The sequence below is a fragment of the Chiloscyllium plagiosum genome, unplaced genomic scaffold (assembly GCF_037043375.1).
Source record: "Chiloscyllium plagiosum isolate Xiang-an unplaced genomic scaffold, Cpla_swu_hap1 HiC_scaffold_36, whole genome shotgun sequence".
Lineage (NCBI taxonomy): Eukaryota > Metazoa > Chordata > Chondrichthyes > Orectolobiformes > Hemiscylliidae > Chiloscyllium > Chiloscyllium plagiosum.
Genome location: NW_028270174.1, coordinates 33695188 through 33720446, shown reverse-complemented (window position 1 = coordinate 33720446; position 25259 = coordinate 33695188). Strand labels below are relative to the sequence as shown.

At 40.8% G+C, this 25259-nt stretch overlaps 1 protein-coding gene across 1 annotated transcript in view; it reads left to right on the top strand.

The window, feature by feature from the left end:
* The first annotated feature begins 6014 nt into the window (after positions 1 to 6014).
* Positions 6015 to 25259, top strand: part of LOC122539393 (heat shock 70 kDa protein 4L-like) — a 62852-nt gene continuing 43607 nt past the window's right edge. Inside the window, exons 1-5 of the mRNA XM_043674184.2 lie at positions 6015 to 6256; positions 8903 to 8960; positions 10500 to 10640; positions 13423 to 13545; positions 19708 to 19807. Coding sequence (XP_043530119.1) covers positions 6150 to 6256; positions 8903 to 8960; positions 10500 to 10640; positions 13423 to 13545; positions 19708 to 19807 — 529 coding nt within the window. The 5' untranslated portion in view covers positions 6015 to 6149. The remainder of the gene's footprint in view (positions 6257 to 8902; positions 8961 to 10499; positions 10641 to 13422; positions 13546 to 19707; positions 19808 to 25259) is intronic.

Sequence of the window (25259 nt, the reverse complement as noted above, 5' to 3'; positions counted from 1 at the left end):
TTGTTCACCTGCTTTGTGCCTTTCGTGATTTCTGTACTGTAAGAGTCCACTTTTTTTTTTCATTTTTAGAACTGTAAACTGAAATGGAGGTTGAACTGCTATAACTAGAATACCAGGAATTTTTTTGCCACTTGGAAATCAAGTGTTGCGTATTGTTGAGTTGTAAATAGAATGTTGCTTTTGGAAGCAATAAAAGACAATTTAAGATTGAATGACACTGAGAATTTTTCAAGTTAAGAAAATTCTCCCAAGCAACAGCCCTCTGACTGAGCTGTTAGAAAGCTTTAAGTGCCAAGAGCCTCAGAGAGTGGAAAACATTCAGCCTCTCCAGGCAGAAAGCATTCTCTCTCATCCTGTGGGGAAAACGACAACCTGGGAAAACTTAAAAGAAAGAATTTCTAGAAGAAAAGACTCAAGTCCAATGGATCAACTATTGAACCAAATAACCACTATCAATCTTTAGAGACGAATATATCATCACTGTAAAAATCAAAAGCACAGTGAGAAAAATATTTTACCAAGCTTTTTTTTACTCTATATATTTTTTCAAGCTATAGTATATATGTTAAACTACTTGTCTTAATAGTGAGTTTTAGAGTTTTGAAGGGTTATAGTTTAATTTGCATAGATTAGAAATTATTTATTTATTCTCTTGTTAAAGTTATGCACATTACAAGAGCTTATTTTCTTGTAATGTCAATAGTTTTGGTCTCACCTGCACTGAAAATATTTTCACTATGTCTACCCTACGAAAATCTTCTACTAAGTCAACTAAGAAAAAATATACTCAGGTGTGTAATGTCCTGAGTAGCGGTCAGTCAGACAAATTGGTCATTTCTGGTGATCTCATTGAGATTTTATACATTATATATGTGTGATAACTTGTGGAAAATGATTATCAGTGCATTCTTTCCAGTTAGGATGTGACAGTTCTGTGACTCCCTCTGTTTCTCTGCCTCATTTCAAGGTGACCAACTATCATATAGTTCATGGGATTATCCCATAATATTTCAATCTGTCCTGCTATTATGGACCATGCCAGACCCCCTCAAAATATTTCAGCGAAGTAGCCTGGACCCTAAATTTGCTAGTTGTTTTAAGTAGGTGTATTGTGGATATTCAAGGAGTGATGTAGCTGGCCCAAACTCTTATTTTTAAACAAAAAATAATATATTTGCAAGATTACAGAATTAAACACAAACAAAACAGAACAGAATATGGAAAACTTAACCTATCCGAAATCTAATACCCTATCCCAACTTAATGATGCTATTTCAAATTCCTGCAACAATCCCCATAAACACTCCTTGGCAAAAAAAGGAAAAATCAAATACAGGGGCTTACAGGAGAGAGAGATAGCGGAGAGATTCAGCATGGAATACCTTCTTCATTGGAGCTGTTTCTTTGATCAGCAGCCTCAGAACAGACTGACTGCTTGCTCTGGACAGCTGGACTGCTAAACCCAAACCAAAGAAAAACTGAATTGGGAGAACTGGCCACTTTGCTTTCATTGAACAATTTTAAAATTTGAAAGTCTTTTTTCCGGAGGCAGTAGCTGTTAGCTATAATCAAATTGGCCCTAAAACCCATCAAAACTAGACACCCCAGAACCTGTGTCTTTACGACCGCTCTAAAATAAAACCAAGGTCAAGATAGAAGAAAGTGAGGACTGCAGATTCTGGAGATAAGAGTGAAAGACTGTGGTGCTGGGAAAGCACAGCAGTCAACAGCGGAATTGACGTTTCAAGCTTAAGCCCTTCATCAGGAACCTTGTTAAAGGAGCAGCATTGTCACACTGGATCCCAAGGTGCCATTTGTCATGTAATTCTTTGGGCAGCAACTGGAAGATTGTTGGGAGTCTCCTTTTTCTGCTGCCTGGGTATTTTTGGTGTCAGTGCATAAGTATACACTGCCAGGCATGGTTAGTATACTCAGGCACAATGGCCTGCCGAAATAGGAGGATTGGCTGGTCTGCACTATACCGCCACTCTACCTCAAAATAATGTATTGGAAGTATGACCATATGACCATAAGAAATAGGAGGGGAAGTAAGGCCATTCAGCCCACTGAGTCCACTCCACCATTCAATCATGGCTGATGGGCATTTCAATGCCACTTACCCACACTCTCCCCGTATCTCTTAATTCCTTTCGAGATTAAGAATTTATCAATCTCTGCTTTGAAGACATTCAACATCCCCACCTCCACTGCACTCCATGGCAATGAATTCCACAGGCCCACCACTCTCTGGCTGAAGAAAAGACTCCTCATTTCCATCCTAAATTGATCCCTTCTAATTCTAAGGGGTATGTCCACGAGTCCTAGTATCCCGACCTGACGGAAACAATTTCCTGGTGTCCACCCTTTGTAAGCCATGCATTATTTTGTAAGTTTCTATTAGATCTCCCCTCATCAATAGTTACAGGTGAGGTGCTGAGGTAAAAACAATGACTGCAAATGCTGGAAACCAGATTCTGGATTAGTGGTGCTGGAAGAGCACAGCAGTTCAGGCAGCATCCAAGGAGCTTCGAAATCGACGTTTCGGGCAAAAGCCCTTCATCAGGAATAAAGGCAGTGAGCCTGAAGCGTGGAGAGATAAGCTAGAGGAGGGTGGGGGTGGGGAGAAAGTAGCATAGAGTACAATGGGTGAGTGGGGGAGGGGATGAAGGTGATAGGTCAGGGAGGAGAGGGTGGAGTGGATAGGTGGAAAAGGAGATAGGCAGGTAGGACAAGTCCGGACAAGTCATGGGGACAGTGCTGAGCTGGAAATTTGGAACTAGGGTGAGGTGGGGAAAGGGGAAATGAAGAAACTGTTGAAGTCCACATTGATGCCCTGGGGTTGAAGTGTTCCAAGGCGGAAGATGAGGCGTTCTTCCTCCAGGCGTCTGGTGGTGAGGGAGCGGCGATGAAGGAGGCCCAGGACCTCCATGTCCTCGGCAGAGCAGGAGGGGGAGTTGAAATGTTGAGCCACGGGGCGGTGTGGTTGATTGGTGCGGGTGTCCCGGAGATGTTCCCTACAGCGCTCTGCTCGGAGGCACCCAGTCTCCCCAATGTAGAGAAGACCACATCGGGAGCAACGGATACAATTAATGATATTAGTGGATGTGCAAGTAAAACTTTGATGGATGTGGAAGGCTCCTTTAGGGCCTTGGATAGAGGTGAGGGAGGAGGTGTGGGCGCAAGTTTTACAGTACCTGCGGTGGCAGGGGAAAGTGCCAGGACAAGACGTTCGACAAGGTTCCCCATGGGAGACTAATTTGCAAGGTTAGATCTCACAAAATACAGGGAGAACTAGCCATTTGGATATAGAACTGGCTCAAAAGTAGAAGACAGAGGGTGGTGGTGGAGGGTTATTTTTCAGACTGGAGGCCTGTGACCAGTGGAGTGCCACAAGGATCGGTGATGGGTCCTGTACTTTGTGTCAATTACCTAAATGATGTGAGCATAAGAAATACAGTTAGTAAGTTTGCAGATGACACCAAAATTGGAGGTGTAGTGGACAGCGAAGAGGGTTACCTCAGATTACAACTGGATCTTGACCAGATGGGTCAATGGGCTGAGAAGTGGCAGATGGAGTTTAATTCAGATAAATGTGAGGTGCTGCATTTTGGGAAAGCAAATCTTAGCAGGACTTATACAATTCATGATAAGGTCCTAGGGAGTGTTGCTGAACAAAGAGACCTTGGAATGCAGGTTCATAGTTCCTTGAAAGTGGAGTCGCAGGTAGATACGATAGTGAAGAAGGCGTTTGGTATGCTTTCCTTTATCAGTCAGAGTATTGAGTACCGGAGTTGGGAGGTCATGTTGCGGCTGTACAGGACATTGGTTAGGCCACTGTTGGAATATTGCATGCAATTCTGGTCTCCTTCCTATTGGAAAGATATTTTGAAACTTGAAAGGGTTCAGAAAAGATTTATAAGGATGTTGCAGGGGTTGGAGGATTTGAGTATTGGGAGAGGCTGAACAGGCTGGGGCTGTTTTCCCTGGAGTGTGGGTGGCTGAGGGGTGAACATATAGAGGTTTACAAAATTATGAGGGGCATGGATTGGGTAAATAGACAAAGTCTTTTCCTGGGGGTCAGGGAGTCCAGACCTAGAGGGCATAGGTTTAGGGTGAGAGGGGAAAGATATAAAAGAGACCTACAGGCAACTTTTTGACAGAGGGTGATACGTGTATGGAATGAGCTGCCAGAGGAAGTGGTGGAGGCTGGTACAATTGCAACTTTTAAGAGGCATTTGGATGGGTATATGAATAGAAAGGGTTTGGAAGGATATGGGCTGGATGCTGGCAGTTGGGACTAGATTGGGTTGGGATATCTGGTCAGCATGGACGGGTTGGACTGAAGGGTCTGTTTCCATGCTGTACATCTCTATGACTCTATGACTCTATAACTCTAATGAATACAATCCCAGGATCCTCAACCATTCAGCTTATGTTAGGCTTACCATTCCAGGGATCATCCGTGTGAATCTCCTCTGGACACGCTCCAGTGCCAGTATGTCCTTCCTGACAATGTGGGGCCCAAAACTGGACACAGTCGCCTAGCCAGGGGACGAAACGCTTGCAACAAAAACTTCCAGCTCGGCGAACAGAACCACAACAACGAGCACCCGAGCTATAAATCTTCGCACAAACTTTGAACAGTATTCTAAATGGGGCCTAACCAGAGATTTATAAAGACTCAGTAGCACATCACTGCTTTTACATTCCAACCCTCTTGAGATAAATGACAACATTACATTTGCTTTTTTAACCATGGACTCAACCTGCAAGTCAAACTTTAAAGAATCCTGGACTAGCACTCCCAGATCCCTTTGTACTTTGGCTTTATGAATTTTCACACCGTTTATGAAATAGTCCATGCCTGTGTTTTTTTTCCAAAGTGCAAGACCTTGCATTTGCTCACATTGAATTTCAATTGGAGTAGTGGTGAGGGCAGTGGAGCTGGAGTCTCTGGTGGGAATCCAGCTATGTTCAGCAGGCTGGGCAATAACATTTCGGCATCCAATAAATATGGGTCTCAAGCAGCCTAGGAAAGGAGTCTAATAGGCAAAATTGGGAAGGTGTCCCCCAGGTGGAAGACAGGCCTGAAGAGTGAGGAGGAACTGTTTATTAAATTGAGGATAAGATTTCATAAGATGAGAAGTTGAGTAAGATGAGGAAAGGGAGAGAGGAAGAGGGGCTCCTGAGCAAGTGAGTGAGTGGACCTTTGCGAAGGGAGTTGCAGATAATGTCAGTGGTTGGGAATTAGGTGGAGGTGTGTGTTTGTTTGTTGGAGAGCAGTGTGAATTGCCTGGGGAGTAGCATGGAGCTTTAAGGGAATAACATGCACAAAGCTTTATATGGCAAAAATGGCAGGCTCTAAGTAATACATATCTTGATATGCTGAATGTTGCAAAGAGCAACAGTTTGTGCTGAAATGATCCTTTTGGGCCTTCTTGACCCTTCGAGTGCATATGCACACTGTTCCCTCATACTTTGCACCACCCCTTCCCTGTGGTCTCCGTCTTGCCAGCAATCCTCGATGGAAATATCCATTTTTATTTTATTTCCTCAAAATTGGCAATGCTTGTGGGTAGAGTGGCTCTCCATATTTTTTCTACATAAAGTGTACTCTGCATCACCCTTGCCTTTACAGTATTTCATGCAGCACCATCCATTCTGTAATACCTTCTTGCATGATTGTGAACTTTCCTAACTTTCCAATCAAAAAGGACAAATATTTCCAGTTAATTGAAAGAAGAACTTTGGGCTGGTGTGGGACAGTGAAGCTGACTAATTGATAGGGAAGCGAGAGAGTTGCCTAATGTCACTAATGATCAAATAAATTGGCCCCTGCGCCTTCTCTGCTCTTTGTGACGCATCGGGGTATGACGCCTCACATTTGATCGACAGGTTATATAAGCCCCGCCTCCCTCGCGACGCACGCCACTCGTGACCAATCATCGCGGCCGGTGGGCGGGGCCTGTGTGACGCCGTGCGTCAGGACTGCGGTGTTCTGGAGCTTTCTACCGGCCGGTTGCTGAGGAGGGAGATCGGGGTTCGGTTGCTGCAACGCCTGACGCGCGATCGAATCGGCGGCGCTAGGTCCCCGTTCTTCTCGTGAATATACAGAGCAGTGCAGTGCGGTGTCTGTGTCGGTGACCGTCATGTCGGTGGTCGGCTTTGATGTAGGTTTCCAGAACTGCTACATCGCGGTGGCGAGGAGCGGCGGCATCGAGACCATCGCCAATGAGTACAGCGACAGGTGTACACCGTGAGTGTCGGCGGCGGCCCGGGGCGGGGGAGAGGTGGTGTGTTGTCAGTGGGGATGGGGCGGTGGGCTATTCGCCTCCAAGATTTGGAGGGGGGGGGGGGGGAGTTGCTGATCGGGGGCAAGGGAGGTGCACGCCGCCTCCCGCCTCGGGCTGGGAGAGACTAGGCCTGTCTGCCCTCACACATGGTAACCGCACCGGGGATACCGCTCCTGCCGGTAGAGGTAGGGTTTTCCTTTTAATGTCCAGGAGATGAATGTTTCCCCAGTTACCGGGGGGGAGGCGGGGGGGAAGGGAAAGCTCTGACCTCGCTGTAGGCAGGTGAACGACTGGCTCTCATTTCTCTTCCCCCCCCCCCCCCCCCAGCTCCATCGCTTTCTGGGAGGCAAATGCCCGTTTTATTAATTTACTTGATTCTTGGCCTCGCCGGCTGCTGAGTTTCACGGCAGGTAGGTTGTCTGCGAGCCTGACTGTAACACCCACCCACCCCTCCGGGGACCTTTTTCATTCAATCAGGCAGCCACCTTGCGGTGATATCGGAATGGTACCAAGGAACATCCTTCGCACGCTGTCCCAACCTCTGCCTTCCTTCATTACAGACTGATCGTTTTGCCAGCACTTTCTCTTTATTTTTAAAGTGGCCCGTTTGAATCAGGTTTTTATCCCATCCGTTAACCGGATACGTAGCTCCCTTTTTGCTGTGGTCATGGGCCATGATGTAAATCAGTGCGTCCGTGATCTCTCTCTTTCCTTCCTTGTTACCTTGACCATTTTAAAGGCAGTTATTTTTTTTAATTGCTGACTGTTCAACGTATACTGGAGCGATCCGTTCGCGATCGAACCTGAACGTAACCATTTCTTCGTAATCAGAACTCTGAAGTATACGAAGGATGAGAAATCCTTGGAGGAAGATAATTGGCAAATATCAAAATTGTTCTATTTGAATTAATCTTAAGTGTGCTGCATTTGTATATTCATTTATCTTGATAATGTTATGCCTGAAGATCGAATGAGTATTTCCATTGACGTTCTGCCATTCAGTGAACGTCTGATCTATATTGTGAATTGCCTGCGTGATATCTCCATCTTTACTGTCCCCTAAAAGAAAAAAGTTTTAATTTCGGTCGTCCTAGCCACTAGGGCACAAATTTCTAATTTTCGTTTTGCCTTGATGTTCTAAATGGCAGTCTAAGATTATGCCTGTTTGTTCTTGATTCCCCACAAGAGGGCATAGTGTCTCTATCCATGCGGTCATTTTTAAAATTTTAAACACCCTATTTTGATCACCTAAGTGGATATGCATGGCTTCTACAAATCTGTCACCTTTTAATGGTTAAATGAACTTGGGAGAAATAGAAAGATTTGGGCTAGGATGGAGCCCAGTGAGTGAGTGTAAAAGTTATGGACAGAGTTCGGTGTCGTGTATCCTCTTTCCGTTCAGGGAATATTACCATACCATATAAAGTTTTGGTTAGGCCCAGTCTGGAGAATTGCATTCACTTCTGGTTGCCGCATCTTGTGAGATGAGTGTTGACCTTGAAGAGCAATGCTGGAGCTAAAATGATCTGAATTACAAAAACTGACTGATTGGATAGTTGAAACTTTATTGCTGGAACAGCACAGCAGGTCAGGCAGCATCCAGGGAACAGGAGATTCGACGTTTCGGGCACAGGCCCTTCTTCAGGAATTGGATAGATCAGGCTTGCTTTGAGTATGCACAAGTCTATACCGATCCTCTGAAGAGTAACCCCCCCAGACCCATTTCCCTATATTTACCCCTGACCAATGCACCTAACCTACACATCCCTGAACACTATGGGCAACTTGGCATGGCTCATCTGATCTGCTCATCTTTGGATTGTGGGAGGAAGCTGGAGCACCTGGAAGAAACCCATGTCGACACTGGGAGAATGTGCAAATTCCTCAGTCACCAGAGGTTTGAATTGAACCCGGGTCCCTGGCGCTGTGAGGCAATAGTGCTAACCACTGAGCCCACCATGCTGCCCAAAGTATTAATTAATAAATCTTTCAAGTTCCTCTGTTGCACAAGGCTTGCATGAACACCTACAAAAAATTGTGACATGACAACAACAATGCAGCACTCCTTCCATACTGCACCAAAGTGTAATTTTAGGGTCTATCATCAAAAACATTTTTTTTTTCTTGAATTCTGAAGAAGGGTCTCTGAACTCAAAATGTTAACTGTGGTTTCGCTCCACACTGTTTAGGGATGGCATGATAAGTAGCATTGCTGCCTTATAGCACCAGAGGCCTCTGTTCAGTTCCAGGCTTTGGTGGCTATCTGTGTGGAGTTTGCATATTCTACCTGTGTCTATGTGGGTTTCCATCGGGTTCATCAATTTTCTCCCATAGCCCAAAGTTGTGTTGGTTTGGTTGTAGGTCAGGTCTTCCCCAGAGATGTGCAGGCTGTGGTTTCCAAAATATCAGGCTGGGGCAAAAACTGTTTAACTGCAAAATAAATCATTTTCATTTGAATCCTCAGCAAAGAAGGCAATTTTGCTAGTCATATTATTGGCATTCCCATCCATATGTTGTCATCTTTAGAATTTGAAGGTTATAACTTTGTGTTATTTTGGTTAAACCAAATACAATAGCTTAGTGAATGCTGAATTTTGCTTTTTCTCCAGGGCTTGTATCTCACTGGGACCCAAGAACCGGGCAATTGGAGCTGCTGCCAAAACTCAGGTATGGTAATGTTGAGTTCTACAGAGCAGATAATTTACTATCTATACAGCTCAGTTGTAATGTACAGTGTGATTTTTTTTTTTTCTCCTTGCTTTCAGTAGAATTGAACTAATAAGCTTCTGATCGTGCAGCATGTTGGTTAATAAACTTGAGTCTTGGAACTCTGAAAATTTCTGGTCTGCTTGTGTATACCTATTATTCTTAAATGTGACTTAGTGGAAAGCTTCAAGGAGTGACTGCTGCCTTGAATTATGAGATAAAAGTCACAAATATTGAGTAGTTGGAAGTATTAAATCCCAGTAGGCTTTATAACCTCAATGAATAGTTTTGGAAACCAATCTAGGACAACCTGGCAAAACTCTTCCACCCACCACTGCAAACGAATAAAACATCAGTCCAACAGTATGATTTGATGCTGGCAAGCTTCCACACCTTCTGAGGCTTTAGAGGCATTTGTAGTAGGGTTACGGTTAGTCCTTGAGTTACATCACTTGAAATGCATACATTTTTTAAAATATGTCTGTCTCTGCTATCCTTTTGGACAATAAGTTCCAGACTTATCACCTTCTGGATGAAAGTATTTCTGTTCCACTTCCCTCTAGTCCTCTGGAATTATCCTAAATCCATACCCTACTGGTCATTGACCTTTTTGCTTTGGAAACTATGCTCTTCCACTCTATGAAGGCCCCTCATATTTTTATACATTTCAAATATTACATCAGTCTCCGTATAAACATGACTCCCAACCTACCAATCTTTGAACATAGCTACATTTCTCCATTCCTAGAAGTGGCATATTTCATAGTCCTTCTTACGATGTTTGCATCATACTTTCTCTCTTTTTAGGAGAGGAGCATGCCAGAGCCAATCCTATATCTCCTGCATCCTATAAATGAGTACCTTTGATCTCTACTCAGCTATATTCTTCCTTTTATTATCCTCCTGTTCTCCAATGTAATTACAACACATTATTTTCCATCATTCTTAACTCTATTTACCAATACTGTTTCTTATCATTTTTGATCATTTATTTTCTGGATTTCACCCCTGACTTTTGTGTTCGATGATATTAAGTTTTCATTATCTAGTGCAAATTTTTAGCCTTATTCTGCACTGTTACATTCCTTGACATCGTGGGGTTTAAATTTGGACATCCTACCTTATTTATGAGAAAATATCAATCTTGCACTCTGTTGTTTGTCCTGTTTGCTTCGTACTGCCCCGATGCTGATTTAGCTTCAAGTAGCTGTCTCAATTTGAATAAATCACATCTCTTAATACAAATTTAAATCTATATTCCTGATCCTTTTTCATCCTTTTCCATATGCATAATTAACCTATTCGAACTTTAATTGCTACTCTCAAAGTGCTCCCCCACTAAACCGCCTGTCTCCTAGATCATGTACTACTCTTCCTGTTGGCGATTATCTCTTTAACCTACATTGTGACCCTATCCTTTTTAATACTTTTCTGCAAGCCTGTAAAGAGAAATATTTTATGTAGTAATTATTACAGTAATTGGAATATTTTTATTCTCAGATTGTGACCAATGCAAAGAATACCATACAAGGCTTTAAACGAATGCATGGGCGACTTTTTGATGATCCATTTGTGCAAGCAGAAAAAAACAAACTTCTATATGAGCTTCAGAAGATGCCCAGTGATAGCGTTGGAATCAAAGTAAGTTCTATTTTTAGTGGAAATCTACCATTAGATTAAAAGTGAAATTTAAATTAGATTTCTGAAGTGTGTTGCTGGTGTTGTTCAAATCTGATCACAGTGATAGGGATGATGCACTGACCCTTTGCCAGCTTGTCATTTGTGATTGACAGAATTTTGAATTAAAATGTCATGTTTTGAAATACAACATGATGTTAGCTTGAACATTTCACGCTGTTAGTTAAGGATAATGTCTAAAATTTTGTGTTGACTGTCTACCTGTGTAAGAATGATCCTGCCTTTGAGATTTTGTGAATGTCCCAAGGGCTTTGCAAATAGTTACTTTGGTGTTGTAGATATTTAGAGTCATGGAGATGTACAGCATGGAAGCAGACCCTTCAGTCCAACTCGTCCATGCTGACCAGATATCCCAACCTAATCTAGTCTAGTCCCATTTGCCAGCACTTGGCCCACATCCCTCTAAACCCTTCCTATTCATGTACCCATCCAGATACCTTTTAAATGTTGCAATTCTACCAGCCTCCACCACCACCTCCAGCAACTCATTCCATACACTCACCACCCTCTGTGTGAAAAAGGTGCCCCTTAGGTGCCTTTTATACCTCTTTCCCCCCCCCACCCCAACCTAAACGTCTGCCCTCTAGGACTCCCCCTTCTCTCTTTCTCTCTCTTCTCCTCCCCCCCCCCCCCCCCCAATTCCAGAGAAAAGATTTTGTCTATTTACCCTATCCATGCCCCTCATAATTTTATTAACCTTTTTATAGGGGTGGGCAGGGTGGCTGGGGCAGATGGTGGATGGACTTGGGGTGAGTGTGGGGGCGGGGGCTCACACGTGGTGTGCTGCTGCCTTGTCTTCTGAACAGGGAGTGGGCTTAGCAAGTGCTTGCTGTGTCAATCCCACTGTACTGATTTGGGGTGGGGGGGGCACTTCAGCAATGCAAGTCACTTGCACAAAAGTGTGTTTTTGCTCAGAAACAAACCGAGACAGATGGAGCAAGGCAGGCAGGGTGAGGAAAAAATTAACTTCAGAAAATTCCAAGCCCCAGAAGAGAGGCATTGAATCAATTAACTGAATAATCAGTTATCTGAACGAAATAGTGCCCGTCCATCTCATTTGGATAATCAAGGTTCCTCTGTATTCCAAAAGTAGCCTAACCAACGTCATGTACGACCTCCCAACTCTTATGTTTAATGCTCTGGACCAATAAAGGACAGCATACCAAATGCCACCTTCACTATCCTACCTACCTGCGACTCTTCTTTCAAGGAGTTATGAACCTGCACACCAAGGTCTCTCTGTTCAGCAACACTCCCGAGGACCTTGCCTTGCTAAGATTTGCTTTCCCAAAATGCAGCACCTCACATTTATCTAAATTAAACTCCATCTGCCACTTCTCAGCCCACTGGCCCATCAGATCAAGATCCCATTTTAATCTGAGGTAACCTTCTTTGCTGTCCACTACACCTCCAATTTTGGTGTCATCTGCAAACTTACTAACTATACCTACCATGATCATATTCAACCATTTATACAAATGACGAAAATTAGTGGACCCAGCACCAATCCTTGTGGCACTCCACTGGTCACAGGCCTCCAGTCTGAAAAACAACTCTCCGTCACTACCCTCTGTCTTCTACCTTTAAGCCAGTTCTGTATCCAAATGGCTGGTTCTCCCTATATTCCATGAGATCTAACCTTGCAAATCAGATTCACATGGGGAACATTGTTGAATGCCTTACTGCAGTCCATATAGATCGCGTCCACCACTCTGCCCTTATCGATCCTCTTTGTTACTTTTTCAAAAATCTCAAGTTTGTAAGACATGATTTCCCACACACAAAGCTATCCCTAATCAGTCCTTGCCTTTCCAAATACACGGAAATCCTGTCCCTCAGGATTCCCTCCAACAACTTGCCCACCACCGACATCAGACTCACTGGTCTATAGTTCCCTGGCTTGGCCTTACCACCATTCTTTAATAATGATACCATGTTAGCCAACCTCCAGTCTTCTGGCACCTCACCTGTGACTATTGATGATACAAATATCTCAGCAAAGGGCCCAGCAATTACTTCCTTAGCTTCCCACAGAATTTGAGGGTACACTTGATCAGGTCCTGGGGATTTATCCACTGTGATGCATCTCAAGACATCCAGCGCTTCCTCCCCTGTAATATGGACATATTTCCTCACATTCTATATCTTCCATGTCCTTGTCTACACTAAACACTGATGCAAAATACTCGTTTAGTATCTCCCCCATCTCCTGCAGCTCCACACAAAGGCTGCTTTGCTGATCTTTTGAGGGGCTGTATTTGCTCCCTAGATACCCTTTTGTCCTTGATGTATTTGTAAAAACCCTTTGGATTCTCCTTAACTCTGTTTGCCAAAGCTATCTCATGTCCCCTTTTTACCCTCCCTGATTTCCCTCTTAAGTATACTCCTACTGCCTTTATACTCTAAGGATTTGTTTTTAGGAATTGTTTTCTTCCCTCATTGTAACAAATTCTCAAGTTCAAGGACATTTGCTCACTTGTAGTACAATGTTAGCATTGTATTTAGAATGTGCATAGGTAATGACTTCAGAATTTGTGTTTAATGTTCAATTTAGCTAAAGTTTATAAATTCATCCTGTAGCTATCTCCACAGCCTAACATATCATGGACAATATCTTCCCATTGAAACTAAAGTGGTGTAGTAATGAAAAAGTACTTTCATCAAATATTTCTGCTCTGCAGTTTTTAAAAGAAAAGTTAAGTAATGCAACTTGATTTTCTTACAGGTGCACTATATGAATGAAGAACGAACTTTTGCAATTGAACAAATTACAGGGATGTTACTGACTAAACTCAAAGAGACTTCAGAAAATGCACTGAAGAAACCAGTGACAGACTGTGTAATTTCGGTAGGTTGGATTGAAGCCAGCAAAATCTCAAAACTATCCTAGATTTAGTTTATAAAGATTGTACCAGCAGTCAACTGCCAGGAAGTTATTTGCCCGCTGGATGGTAGTGAATAATTCTTCAGAAGTAGCTTCCTCGGGGACAACTTTTTGTAAAGAACTGTTGCCTTAATCTAACTGCTTGCGATGATGAGCATTTTGACTTTATTCCAAGATGAAATTCAAGAAATTCTGTACTGTGCTGTTGTGCACTGTACATAGTTAAGGAAAAATGTTGAGTACCTCTCAAGTATGGTCTTCATTCTTTTGAAGGTATGTTGATTAACAAGCTTTTTGTATTTCCTGTCAAAGTTTTGAAGTGCAATCCCAGACCAAATCATTGAATATAAAATGGGTTAACAGGGCAAATCAATTGTGCTATTCCAAAGATGTTAAGACCTAAATTGTATATTATTCTGTAAATGGGCCATTTATATGCTCAGTTAGTAAATTTGCTAATACAAGAATCTGATTGCAAAATTGATTTTACTTTTTAAAAAGTATATTAGCACAGTGTATATATAGTATTTAAATAGCAATCCAAAGTAGAGTTCGATCTTATCATGGCTGGTTGTGAAAATTTGTATAGTAGCGTCAGAAACTTTCTTTTTAAAATTGCTCAACTTGTTCACCCCCACTGGTCAAGCCACTAGCTGCTGGACCATAAGATGTTATAAGAAATTGCTGCTCCTGAAGTGGCATAATGTGCTAGTCAGCTGGAAAGTGACTGCTACAGATAAGCAAAATTTTAATGTTAGGAATTGTCATCTCAAGAGAGGGAATGAAGCAGTTCATGTTCAAGCCTATAATATTTGGGTTCCGGTGTATTGACCTGAAATATTAACTGTATTTCGCTGTCCACAGATGCTTCCTTACTAAGTACCCCCAGCATTTTCCCTTTGCTTTAGATTCCAGCATTTTTTGATTTTTTTTTTGTACTGTAAGTACAGAGCACATGATTTGCATCGACAATAAACAATGACTCAGACATTGAAACAAAGCAAGATCAAATCCAATCAAATATAAAGTCAACTTTATTGGGCTGATGCTAGCAGCTATCTGACAAACTCATGTAATGTTAGCTTGATTAGTAATTGTATCACTTTCCCAAGACAACCACCACCTCTCTCCGCTCCTCCTCCCCTCTTGCCACCCCATGCTTCTTCCCTCTTACGCCCTCTTCTCCCCACCCAAAAAAGTCTCTTGCAAGAATAAAGAACAAATAGCCTTATTCTGGGACTGTATTCCCAAGTATCGCCAGTCAGAGGAATCCTATATACGTGCACTGTGTAACAATTAAGTTTCCATCTCTCATTTTTGAAACTTCAGAAAACATGGTCTAGTTTCCTCAATCTCCTTCTAAGACTGTCTCCCCATTCCAAGATATAGTCTGGTGAACCTCCATTTCATTCCATCTGCGGCATGGTGCCTCCCCACCTCCACCCCCCCCCCCCCCCCCTCCCTTTTCTTAGATGAGGAAAATTGTGTATGTTAACCAGGTGGGGTGTCACCAAGCAATTGCAGCAGGTCTTCTTTATTCACATAGCCTTGTTAATATACTATTTCCATCCTTACTTAATTATTGCACCTGCATTCTAGCTTTTAGTGATCTCCATACATGTAGGACAAACAAAAGGCAGTTCTTAACAGTTCAAACTGCAAATTTGTGCCTGAAGCGTCAGTGACTTCAGAATTGTGATCCATCACAACGTGAGAGCAAATGGACTAAAAGTGACCTGTTCCATAATTCCATATGATTATGGACAATATATTTCAAGTAACCTTTCTCTTTCCTTCTCTTTTTCTCCCCAAATCCATTGATTCCCTTAATACTTGAAAATCAACCTTTAATGTACTTTACTGAGCAGCCACATTTCTCAGTGGTAAAGGATTCCACATGTCCACTCCCTTTGAAGAAATTTCTCCTTGTCTAAGCCTGCAGAGCCAACCATTTACTGAGGCTATGACCCTACATTATACTCAGCTGAAGCTGCATCTTGCCAGCCTCTAACTTATCAAGGCCTTTTAAGAACTTCATTTAAATTCCTGTACTCCAAATCTCTTATAGTAAAAATGTGTATCCTATTTGCTTTCCAAATTGCTTGTAATACCTGGTGATGATATTCTGATTGCTGTATGAAGGCACCCACATTTCTCCTGGTACCAGTTCCCTGTTTTGCCACAGAGTTTTTTCTTACCCAGTGTCTCACTAGAATTTTTCCTTATTCATCTTCCATCATCTTGCTCACTTGCTCAAACTGTGAAATTATTTTTTATGATGCTCTTTTTATCATCCTCTAGTTTAATTTCCCACCTAATTTAAATATATTAACCTTGCGTAAATAACCCTCATCCTAAGTTATTGATATAGATGGTAAAGCTTCAGTGGAAGCACCGATTGATGCAGCATGCCACTACTTGTAGCCTAACAATCTTAAGGTGACACATTTATTCCTCCGATATGATTAGATTAGATTACTTAGTATGGAAACAGGCCCTTCGGCCCAACAAGTCCACACCGACCCGCCAAAGCACAACCCACCCAGGTACATTCCCCTACATTTATCTCTTCACCTAACACTACTCACGTAACCTGCACATTTTTGGATTGTGGGAGGAAACCGGAGCACCTGGAAGAAACCCACGCAGACATGGGGAGAACGTGCAAACTCCACACAGTCGCCTGAGGCAGGAATTGAACCCGGGTCTCTGGCGTTGAGGCAGCAGTGCTAACCACTGAGCAATCCATTCTAATCTGTTACCTGTATTCCTGACTTGTAACCTTATGGTTTACGTATATTGCACTCTACTATCATACCAGTGCATTGACCCTGGTTTACTGGAAACATGCCAGGATCAGCAACTGACCTTCTCAAATGAGGCTACCTGCATGTAATAGGTCTTGCCACCTAATTGCATCTCTGGTAATTGTACTACTCAGGAAAATAAAGGAACGAATGGTTTCATGAACATTTCTGTATAACTGCTGCCAGAGCCTAAAACGTGACTGGCATATGAGGCTGAAGTGTTCACATGTCTCTTCAGACAGCAGTGCTAAGTGAATAATTCTCCTTTACCACCTCCTAATATTTCAACCATTATAGATGCCAATATCCAGCCACATTTTTGTCACTCCGCATGGCATTATGAAACCAAGTACACTAGACACTACAAAGGCTATGGATCCTGCTGCCATTTTGGCTGTTGTACTGAATACATGAACTAGCCAGTTCTGATGAGATGCCCATCCTGAATCTCCATTTTTTTTTTTCTCTTTCACCAACAGTGCTTGATCTGGTTATAATAAACAGAAAATGATGAGAAAATAGCCTATTCCTAAGCCAAGGTATTCACTATGCCCCTCTACCTGATAAGGTAGAAAATTGACTAGGTATGTCCTGTCATCAAAAGATGGTACAAGTCTGATCTCACCAACTATGAGCTCATGGCTGCCTCTAAGCACCACTGAAATGATAGAAAATCGTGTTGTCATCAGGACCAGCTCATCAATTGCCTAGTGGATGCTTGGCTTCAGTTTTGCTGGAGTCCTATTTGCTCCAGATCTATTCAGTGTTGTTCAGGATGTGGATGCAGCAGCTGATTGCCAGGCAAGAGTTGAGAAGCTCCCCAAAGATCAGGAGAAACATTTGACCAAAAAAAGTAATGGAAATCCAAAGGCTATGGCTAAGGTATTGACTTATAGACTAGAGTATGTTTGTCTTCAGAACTTAGTTATCACAGCTCCAGGGCATCACTACTAGAGTCCCTTAGAGTTGCATCCTTGGCTGCTTCAACAATGTTCTTTCTTCCATAAGGTCAGGAGTGGAGCAATTAGCTGATAATTCTAGTGTTCAGCTCTGTTCACGACTCCTGATAATGAAGTGGCCTATGCAGACTACAACAAGATTTGGACAACCAGCATCCATACTTGAGCTGAAAAGAGGCAGGTAACATTCACAATACAGTGCTCTGAAATAATAATTTCCAACAGTGGACTTAAAACCATCTCTTGGCCTTCAACAGTGCCCATGTGGTTTTGAGTTACTGTCAACCAGGTACTCTGAACCAACTGGTTCCGAAATAAGGGTAGAGACTAATTTTGTGCTGGGTTGTTCATGCCTAAACCCCCAACAGCTGCTTTTTCCAGTGTTCAAACCAGGATTGTTTAAATATTCACTTCTAGTATCAACCTTTGCTGCTATTGAGGAGAAAGCAGATCACTTGATTGACATCTTGCCACTCAGTTCAATATCCATGCTTGTTCTTTGGCTTACTGTATTTGCAGTATGTGCTATGAAGCAGTTATGCAGCAGTTGTTCTGCAAACATGCTGTAACCAAGCCTTCCAGTTCTGCACCCTTTATCTACAAATAACATTATGGACGTACAATTTTTATCTATGTTACACACTTTGCACATCGCTGTCTGTTTGATCATAGTCTTTGAATTTCTAACATCTAGGGTTATCATCAACCACTAAGTTTAAATCATTTCAAGGGCTTACTATCAAGTGGCAAATGAGAATAGCAAATAAATTCTTCTTTGCCCACATCCCAAAGACACAGTTTTAAAATTGAAATTCACAATGCTCTATTTATTGTTCAGTATAAATCAATTTTTTGGACAATTTTACAATCATATCTTTTGTAGCTAAAGAGCTCACAAATCCACTTTTGGACTATAGCAGTTCAAGAGGGCAGATCAACACCACTAGGGCAACTGGAGATGGGCATTAGTGCTGGTTTGGCTAGCAGTGCTCACATCTAATGACAAATCGTGGGGTGAAAGTGAGCGACCTAAATCATACTCATCAAATCAACGTAATGTGAATTGCTATTGTGCCACGCTTCTCATTTTTCTAACCATGGTTCTCATTGCTTACTGAAGAGGTTTTGTAGTTCTGTGGCTGACTGCCTATTCATTCTGTTTTGGATACTGGTCCAAAAGAAAGTGTGAAAATATCTTCCCTGACTGTTACACTGTCATGTTGAATTAATGCGGACGCTCTCAACCCAATTATAAGTTTTGTACAGATTGATCTTCCAGCCGTTAAATGAATTGTGAAGAAGATGGGAATAAATCTCAAATCAATCATCTTGTGGTTTAATTTAAAGATTTGCTTTTTCTCTGTCCTTTGCGTGAAAACTTGTGTTTAAATAGTATACTTGATATGGTGGTTGAGTTCCAAAATTGAAATATTTTGCATTCATGTATACTGAAAGCACTTCATTTGAGCATAATATTCATAAAACAGTAAACTTCAATAACCCAGAATTTGCTGGATTGCCGCATCTTGTGGATGCTATGGATTGGATTTTCTTTTCCTCAGCTCTGTTACTGTACGTACAACTTGATAACACTGCACTGTGGTTAATGGTCCTTGTGAGGCATTCGTGTCTGATTAGCTAGTTCAAAAGGAGTGTTAGTAACTGAGCAATGGATTTATGGGGGGAGAAATGTGACTCGAGGTTGAAGTTAAAAAGTAGGAAAGATGCATTAAAAGGAAAGAGGACAAAGGTAGGAGATTTTTTCAAAATAATTTGACTTCCAAGACTGCAGTTTTAGATGGCCCCTTCTTAGACTTATGAGATTATAAAGGCATATTACAACTAAAAATCATTTCATTAACAAGGAACTTGAACTGAAATGGCAACTGCAATGAGTTAAATGATCAGTTTCCAAAAACTCATGGAACTTGGTAGCAAGGAATAACAGCAGAATGGTGTAAATTATTCATCCATTTTTGATTTGCAATTTGCAATCCAACTTTGCATATTGTCTGGATTTTAATGCACTAAATAGCATGTTCTTGGTAAATTCTGGGGGTATACATTTGATTTTTTTTTTGGTTCTTTTTAAGAATGTTGTTTTGCAATCTAATCCGGCGAAGGTTCTTCTGGTTTGACTAAAGAACATCCTGAAATTAGTACAAGCCATTTTTATTTTTAAAATGCTGTGGAATTGTTAAAGCTAAATATTTCAATTTTGATTTTAATTGTACTTCACCTGTAATACATGTCTGTTAATCTTTGTGATGAGCATGACATGTCAAGTTGGAAGCACGTACAGTACTGCACCCTGAATTATATAATTAAAAAAACTAAAAGTTTCCTGAATCTGTTGGCAGGTTCCTAGTTTTTTCACCGATGCAGAGAGGAGGTCTGTGATTGCTGCTGCTGAGATTGCAGGACTTAATTGTCTGCGGCTTATGAATGACACCACTGCAGGTAATCTTTTTGGGCTTAAAACTATTCCTTTGAACAATTGTAAATGTGAATTTGCTGAAGAAAAGTTATAGAGGTGACAGAGTAGTAGGAAAGTTTAAGCAGCGCTGAATATAAGTGGTGCATTTTGTCAGATTATACTGTATGGTCAGTGCAAAATATTAACTTAAAAATACTAATGAACGTAATACAGGCCAGACAAAAACTCAGTTTTTAGCTTTTTGTAACAATAATATTGAGCCAGCATTTTTATGATGTAAGCGATATGCGAACTTCAAAAATTAGGTACACCAGAAGATTCCCCCTTACCTTAAATTATTCTAGTCAAGCAGCCATACTGAAAATTTTGGATGGCTTTAAAGAAGTTTGCATCAACAGCAGTTTTTAAGTGTAGAATATAATAGCAACCAAACCAGTAATGTATTTCGCTGTGATCGCTTCAAGGAGTGGTCTGCTGAAGCTTGTGTAAAGTGTCAAGCTTTAGGGAAAATTGTTGTTTATTCTGTAACAATCTTAATTCTATGGGTTGTTTACTTAGGTCATATTTAAAGCATAAGGCTTGACATTGTTTTGACCAGACCTTTGATAGTATAAGACGTGATTTATATCTAAGCCGACTGCCTTAGGATTGCAATTAAGAACACATGCACCAGTTTTTTTTTCCCTATAATGCATTGGTATATTTGATCCCCCTAGTTGAATTCAGGGAATTAGAATCATTTTATTTTTAATGCTAGCAAAGAGCAGTTTTCAGTTTTATCAGCTTTTGTCCTTTTTTCTGCTAGTACTATATAGCAGGGTTTTTCCATGAATTTTACATTTAGTAATCTGTTTTCTCAGACTGTGCTTTATCTACTTTTATAGGAGGTAGTCTTTTACCAAATAGTGTAGCAGTAACTACAGATGCAGAGGTTTGACTATTAGAGCATCTGCAACTCTCTAATTCAAATACAGAGCATTGATAAATAATAAAAACCAGAGAAGAGATGATTAGCAGCATTTTTAAGTAGTAGATGATTCTGAAGTCTTTTAAAAATGTGATTCCTGTATTTTAAAGGAAGTAAGAGAATATCAGAGGAATTATAGACTAACATGCTTATCATTTGGTGATTTTAAAATCATAATGACTGCTTAACAGAAGATGTAATAGAAGGGAAACCAAAACTATATACAGAGGAACTGACATTTGATTATCCAAATATTGGATTAGCCAGCAAGATCCCAACGTTTGGCTAAACAATGTTTTCTGGCATTCGAGTATCCAGAATTCGATTAACTGGACAAAGTGTTCCCCGCCCATGTCCTTCGGATAATCGAGGTTCCTCTGTACTTAAAGTATAATTGCATGGCCCCAAAACAAGATCATGTTTGACCTATCTTAATTTATTCTTTGAAGAAATAACTGAGTATATATGGGTAATGCAGTAGATCTAATATATTTTGGTTTTCAAAAGACCTTCACTGGTGGATCTGTATAGAGCATGTCTGATCGATCACTAAATGGAATGGCTAAATTTGGGGAAGATATTGTCCACAAGTGGAACCATGCTTGTGTACAATTTCAATTAAGTTTATTTGAACAAAGCGAAAGGCAAAACCCTTTTTACAAAATATTGTCAGGAACCAAGTTTTTTTTCTCTCTTTACAAAAAGAGGATGGACAGAATATTACTGAATAAAAAGTGCAATTTCAAAATATGTGTACAACTCAGATTTGAAGCTACAATTAATATTGACTCAATTTAAAATACAACATCTCAAAATACTAATTGGCAAATTAACTTCAGTACAGAAGTGTCAGTTGTTCCATTTTGGTAGGAAGCATGAGGCTCCTTCCTCCTTGGCAAATAAGCAAATATATGCGGTTTAGGAGCAAAGTGATCAAGGGTACAAATCTACAATCAGTCAAAATATTGTAGTTTAAGGGCATTTGGAATACAAAGCAAGCAAGCTGCTAGAGTTCATCTCTGTAGAGATAGAATTGAAAAGCAAAGTTATGTTAAACGCTAAAACTTTTGGTTCATCAAAACTTGGAGCTCTGAAAGCTTCTACTTTCTTTACTATAAATAGGATAAAGTACTAGAGAAAATATTAAGACTTACAAGGATGATACACCTGTCATTAAAATAGAGATAATGGATGAGGCGAAAATTGATAGGAAAGATATGATGTTTAGCTGCCATGTTTAGAATGAATAATGTGCCTGGTTCAGATAGTTTACATACTAGGTTGCCAAAGGAAGTGGAGGTAGCTGAAGGATTTATCATTATCTTAGATGGTCTCTAGATGCAAAGAGGGTTCCACTGGATTGGCGGGTGGCAAATATTATTGCCATATTCAGCAAAGAGTAGAAGGACATTGCTAATAAGTACAGGCTTGTCAATTGAACAGTGCTAAGGTTGTAGAAACAATAACTGGGAGAGTGGAATTATCAGGCACTGGAGTTTTGAGTTAGTTGTGGAGCGTTAGGCCTGGGTTTGTAAAAGACAGGAGGTGCTTGATCAATCAAAAATTGCAATTGGAAGAAGTTTTAAGGTATTTGACAAAATACCATATATATTCATGTAGGTTGAATTTTGAAGACTTTCTTTAAAGCTGAAATTAACGGGTTGACTAATACAGGGGTACAGGTTTTGAGGGGCTGAAATTCATGCTGCAGTTCGAAAATACCGTACTGTTTGCAAAAAGTCAGTTTGATTGCACAACTAATTCCAGTGTTACAATACAGGATAAACCCTTCTGCTAATTTAAACCAGACACTTTACTTCGTAATCTGTAAAGGTACAAGTGACAAAGATCTACCAAATCCCACTATTTAAAGAAAAAATTAACAATTTATTCTTGAGAAAAAAGAACATTAAACAACAACTATCTACACTTAAACCTCCTTTGATCAATTTATCTACCGTTCTCTCCACAACAATATACTGATCTGATAACACCCCCTCTCTCTTCTCTCCCTCCCCCCCCCCCCCGTTAAGTTTTACAGAAAAAAAATCAAATTTCAAAACCAGCTGTGTCGGTTATCCTGTATTTTCCTCTAGATCTTTCTGGGTCTTTTCTTTGGTCTTCTACTGCACAGATTGCATATCTTTCAGAGAGCGATTATGCAGGCAGTTTGTTTTAGTTTGTGCTTCTTGCTGTTGTGGCTAACTCTTCAAAATGCCAGTTTACTATACCCCACACAGCAGATAGTCTCATTGGTTTGATGTCGTCAAATCAGTAAAATTCAAATTTGATTGGATTTTGGTATCTTGGGACAAAATTTAAACTGGCCAAATTTGAATTTGTTACGTACCATAGCAACAGCTCAGCTATTTGTTTCACAGCCAAATGTTACATTTTAAAATTTTTCAGCACACTGTGCCTTATTGGGTCTGTGCCAGCTTTCACTCTCAAAGGTACAGTACACACCTGCAACTTCATAATACAGGATAAAGAAGAAAAACAATGAATTATGATCAAGGTAATTACCAGATAAAAGCAAGAGACCGGTATGAAAATTTAGCCTGTCAAAGATTCATTGAAATCCTGCAAAATCACACTGTTCAACATCGTCATGGCCTGGTATAACAGCACACTTAAAGTGAAACTCTTCTTAAATTCTGAATATGTAAGCATCTTGAACGATCCCACCAAATTCTTCTGTTTCTCTCTCATTTATTCTTGTATGTTTTGAACCTCCGCAACATTAATACATTTGTCAATGAATTAAAGATATACCGGTATGTAGCTAATATATCTTTTTTATCCAGATATAAAAGAACAATTAAAATGGTTAACATTTTAATGATATTTAACTTTTGGATATATAGTGAATAATGTAGTAAGTACCAATAGACTTAGTACCAGTCTGAATGAATGAATCAAAACATGCTGTTGTGAACCAAGTGTAGTAAGTAGAGTTATGAATGAATAGAGGTGTGATATTGTAAACAAAGAATGATGAATGAAGTTATCGGAATGAATGAATGCAATGTAATGCGATATAGTAGGGTCGGCTTATACATGAGAAATGAAAAATACAAGATTTTTGGCCCAAAATAAGGGGTCAACTTATACAAGTGATTGACTATACATGAGTATCTACGGTTTTAAAAAAAAGTTAGTTACTCAGTGCAATGCAATGGGGGTGGTCAGTATTACCTTGGGGACAGAAAATAGCAAGTCTTGGTAAATTATTTATTTCTGACTGGTGGATGGTTATCAAGGTGCACAAGGATCAGTGCTGGATTATTGTTCAGTAGGTGTCATAGTTAATATTTCTTGGAGGACTTGTGTTTTAGAAGAATTGTGATAGATTTGATTTCTTTTAAAGTTTTGTGGAAATACGTAGGATGATTTACCTTTTTACATGACTTTTCTAGAAATCAAATGACTGGTAATTTGTTTGAATCAATAAGACCCTCTCTGAAGGAGGTCACTGGACTCAAAACGTTAAGTCTGACTTTTCTTCACAAATGCTGACAGCCCTGAGTTTTTCCAGAATTTTCTATTTTTGTTTTACTTTGATTTCCAGTGTCCACAGTTCTTGATTTTTGACTAGTGATAAATGCTTGCTGGGCAGTTTGAAAAATGACCAGATGCAAGATGCTTTGTTATCTGCATTTGTTATCAACAGTAAAGATTAGATTAGATTACATTACATTACAGTGTGGAAACAGGCCCTTCGGCCCAACAAGTCCACACCGACCCGCCGAAGCGCAACCCACCCATACCCCTACATTTACCCCTTACCTAACACTACGGGCAATTTATCATGGCCAATTCACCTGACCTGCACATCTTTGGACTGTGGGAGGAAACCGGAGCACCCGGAGGAAACCCAAGCAGACACGGGGAGAACGTGCAAACTCCACACAGTCAGTCCCTTGAGGCGGGAATTGAACCCGGGTCTCCAGCGCTGTGAGGCAGCAGTGCTAACCACTGTGCCACCGTGCCGCCCACGATCAAATGCTGTGTAGATAATCTTTCCCATTCCTGTAAAGAGAGCCTCTTGTTGAGTTCAAGGTGAAATCTATTTGTGCTGAAAGTGTGATTGGAGAAAGTTCCCTGTTGTACCTCCTGAGCTAGCTGTGTCTGTAGAGACTCCAGTGATGACCATGTGTGATAAGTAACTTGACCACATAGCATTGAGTGCATTCTATGCTTCATAGATGTACAGCACAGAAACAGACCCTTCGGTCCAACTCGTCCATGCCAACCAGATATCCTAACCCAATCTAGTCCCACCTGCCAGCACCCACCCTGTATCTCTCCAAACCCTTCCTATTCATATACCCATTCAGATGCCTTTTAAATGGGTACCAGCCTCCACCATTTCCTCTTGCAATCCATTCCATACATGTACCACCCTCTGCATGAAAAAGTTGCCCCTTAGGTCCCTTTTATATCTTTCCCCCCTCACCCTAAACCTATGCTGTCTAGTTCTATTTAAGAGACAGCTGAAGAAAGCA